The sequence below is a fragment of the Apium graveolens genome, chromosome 7 (genome assembly GCF_009905375.1).
Source record: "Apium graveolens cultivar Ventura chromosome 7, ASM990537v1, whole genome shotgun sequence".
In the NCBI taxonomy this organism is placed as follows: Eukaryota; Viridiplantae; Streptophyta; class Magnoliopsida; order Apiales; family Apiaceae; genus Apium; species Apium graveolens.
Window position 1 is genome coordinate 107,150,539 of NC_133653.1, and position 3,865 is coordinate 107,154,403.

The 3,865-nt window shown below is 31.5% G+C and overlaps 1 protein-coding gene across 1 annotated transcript; it reads left to right on the top strand.

Annotated features, from left to right (window-relative positions):
* The first annotated feature begins 342 nt into the window (after positions 1–342).
* Positions 343–2,166, top strand: LOC141670649 (uncharacterized). Its single transcript, XM_074476594.1, has 7 exons — positions 343–513; positions 599–823; positions 892–973; positions 1,062–1,170; positions 1,245–1,399; positions 1,483–1,594; positions 1,663–2,166. The coding sequence occupies exons 1-5, from the start codon at positions 447–449 to the stop codon at positions 1,353–1,355; spliced, it is 594 nt and encodes a 197-aa protein (XP_074332695.1). The 5' UTR covers positions 343–446; the 3' UTR covers positions 1,356–1,399; positions 1,483–1,594; positions 1,663–2,166.
* The last annotated feature ends 1,699 nt before the right edge of the window (positions 2,167–3,865 follow it).

Below are 3,865 nucleotides of genomic sequence, written 5' to 3' on the forward strand. Positions count from 1 at the left end.
TAGTTGGCCACAAAGAAGAATGACTCTTTCAAAGATCTAAGAAAGGGAAAGTATGATTGGAACGTTCAGGGAAGGGTTCTAAATTTGTGGAGAGGTTACACAAAAGATGGGGAACCATTTAAATCTTTCAACCTAATACTTGTTGATAACAAGGTAAAATTTTAATTGTTTACAAGTACCATGTTAGGCTACAATTTCATATGATCTTATTTTTTTTATAAATAACCAAACAGAGGTGCAGGATCCATGCAAAAGTTCCAGCTTCAGTGGATGACATTTTTGAGCATGCCTTAGAAGTAGGAGACATATACACCTTCCAGACTTTTACTATCAAAGATTATAAGGACAATGAAAAATTTAGACCCATAGTCAAACCAATTCACATTGTGTTTTCAAACGATACCAAAATCAGACCACTTGAACAGAGCAACATTTACATTGATAAAATGGTCTTTGATTTCTATGATCTTGCGGATCTCCAGCAGCTTGCCAAACAGACTGCATACCTTGCCGGTAAGGGAAACAGCTTGCCCTTATTATATAAATTTACCTTCAATTTCCACACATATATATACTAATTATTGTAAATGTTTTTCAGATGTAGTTGGTGTTATTCAAGAATCGGAGCTTACTCTTGCAAGATTTAAAAACAAATTAGGCAATCCCCAAACCCAAATGAAGTTTCATATTTCTGATGGGAAGACAACAATCAGAGTAACTTTCTGGGATACATTTGTTGAGTCCTTTGAGGAGGCTCTTAAGGAGATGTTTGAGGAACCTCTTATACTTATAGTTGGTTGTGGTACAGTAACAGAGTGGCAAGGTAATGTAACATATCAGTACATAATACGGATATTATTTTGTTTAGCAATGACAATGATTATTATGCAGGGGATGTTGATATTTCAAACATCGGAGCAACAACATTTCACATTAATAGCAACCACCATAGTGTCAATGATATGCGCAACATGTACGTCAAATTAACTTCACCAACAATATAAACATTACGAAATCATAAATATGTATTTAACAAATCTATTGCTTTATTTGATATTAAGGCTGAAAGATCCAAACTATAAGAACCAACAATACTTATTAGGGAAAAAACCAGAACTGAAGGTCATTGCGGTTGAAGAAATTATGAATTACAATCTTGATTCAGCTGAGGTAAATACTACCAGCAATAATTTTTAAATTTATTTTTCGTAACTAAGTTCTAAATTTAAATGCCTTATCAACAGAAGGAGTTTCTATGTGATCTGACCGTGTCTACTGTTCTGCAAACTACGCAATGGTTTAGAAACATATACACATCCTGCTATGAGGATACTTATTCTGTTGATAACTTGTAACTTTGAAAATGCATTGGTAGAGAGGTTCCGTACCCCCTCAAATGGTATGTTGAATATGTCTTCCAAAAATTAAATTCTTATGCATTGGAATTTTATATTATCTTACTGTACTAATTTTATTTTGTAGGTTTAATATGTCTTTATTGTGTATTGATGACACCGGAAAGGTTGAAATTAAAGTTGGCAATGTAGCAGGTCAGAAACTATACAAAGCAAACGCAAATAACCTATTCGACCAGGTATAACATTATCTAATAGTTTCTATTTATAAATTTTTCGTAGAAGAATATTAATAATTGTAATGCAGTACGATGGACCCGAACTTGAGAAGCTCTTGAAGACAGTCGAGGACCAGACTTATAGATTCCAACTATCAATCAAAGAAGATAACATTAATCCTTTAAACTCAGTTGTGGTGGCAGAAGACATCATACCAAAAGATTATTTGTCCGACAGTGCAGATGAAGAGCAGCCCAAACCTATAGAAGAATCTGTAGCGGAGGTAATTTTCCTTTCTTGAATACAATTTTACGAATTAAACTTTATGTATTCACATTTATAGTTCTTATTTTTCTGTCTTCGTGAAGGCATCGACATCCACCTTTCATATAGAAGCAATTTCAAAGAATAACTAAGTTATCTAAAATGAACAATCAGCTTATAGCAACTACATTTAGACGATGACTACATTCTCCAGTTTAGTCAATGTATGTGGTGAATAGGATATGGTATTTGAGTTTACTTACATACCTATTTACTTCAATATTTTAAGGTCCAGTTTGTTATGTTCACTAATTTAAATCATTTTATCTTTAACATTTAAGACATTTTGTACTATATTCCAGTTTTCAATAGTACATTATTAATTAAATGTCTTTAAGTAATAGCTATATAATTCTATTAAATAAATTTGAAATGAAAATCAATAAATTAACCCCTGCCACTAAAGAATTTTCATGGATTCCCTGACTTAAAAAAAGACAGTAGTAATATTATAATGTCCTATCCAAAATTTTAAAACAATTAAATCATACAAATTAAGGAAATGGCACTTCTATAACGGTTAACCATAAATCCAAGTATCAATTATCCTACTTTTTACATTGCAAATTTCTCAATTAAGTGCAAAAAACCAGTAAATCTTCCAATTATGTTTTGGTACTACATATGAAAACCTTATATTTATAGTACCAATATCAAAGTGATTGAGTTTAATTTTCAATTGCATTCCTTAATAATGTTTTACAAAAGAAAGTGCACAATTACATGTCACTGTAAGCAAAAAAGTCAATATTGAGGCATGTTACCCTGTTTAATTATCCTCAAACATACTAAATAATTACTCTGCCTCTATTGGCAACCACAAAGAGCCAGTTTTAATCAAGAGACCTCACACCGACTAAATATCTCATGCACGAACCGAAGTTACAGTGAAAGTTAATTTACCCACAAGTTGGAAGACAAGATGTTCATTTATTTCCAATTTGTTGTTAAGGACCAATTCCAAATCTGCATTTTTTCCTCTTTTCAGCACCTTGATAGAAGTACGACTATCTCCATATAACAACGTGGTTGTCACCCTCTTTTTCCACTTCCTCGCCACCTTCCGTAAATAGGTCCTAAATACTGAAATTTAAAAAATCCTTTGACATTTGAAAATTTCAACACATACAGAATAAACAATTCTAAGTTATTTAGTTTCATATTAAGAGTAAGAAATTACCGCCTCATGGCATTGCTGATCAATATGTGATTTCTTAAGAACAACGTGAAACTCCAATATTTCTTCGTTATCAACTACTACGCCTTCTGGATATTAATTTAGTAACTTTGTGTCAACTAAGAATATTTTTGTAATACAAATTTAATTAAAAATATAACCTATTTTCAGTTCTGGTAATACTTAAAGGTACCTGCGGGATCTCCAACAGCCTTATGTGTCTCTTCAAGTTTAGTAGCCGAGCCATATTCTGCATTACATTTTGCAGAATAAAATAAAAGAATTATCGTTCTATAATTCAACAAAGTACTTATATTGAAAACTACACAACAGTTGTAATAAGAAAGTATTTCCACTTCAACTTGATCAGTTCCACTTAACAGACTGAAAGTGTTGTTTGGTTTAATTTCAAAAAAAAACAAGTGTATTGTAGGGCGTAAAGAATTCAACCTACCTTCTGAATCATTACTGTCTTCACTTCTCAATTGTAAATCTGCAAGAAATATGTTTGATATAAATTATTAACTAATAAACAAATATAAAACTTTATGATTTCTTTACAAAAAGGAAAAAATTAAGATTGAAAAAGACTTTACTTCTTTGGGAAATTTTTACCTTCAATAACCATATTCCTATTTTATGAAAGTGAAATTTGCTCATTATTTCTTTGTACTACACTATTTTTTCCCACAAACAACTCAGAACTGAAAATTCTCCTCATATTTTGTCCGCAATTAGTATGGTACGTATCATACAAAGATATTGAGAGACTGGAATTCCCCAAATAATT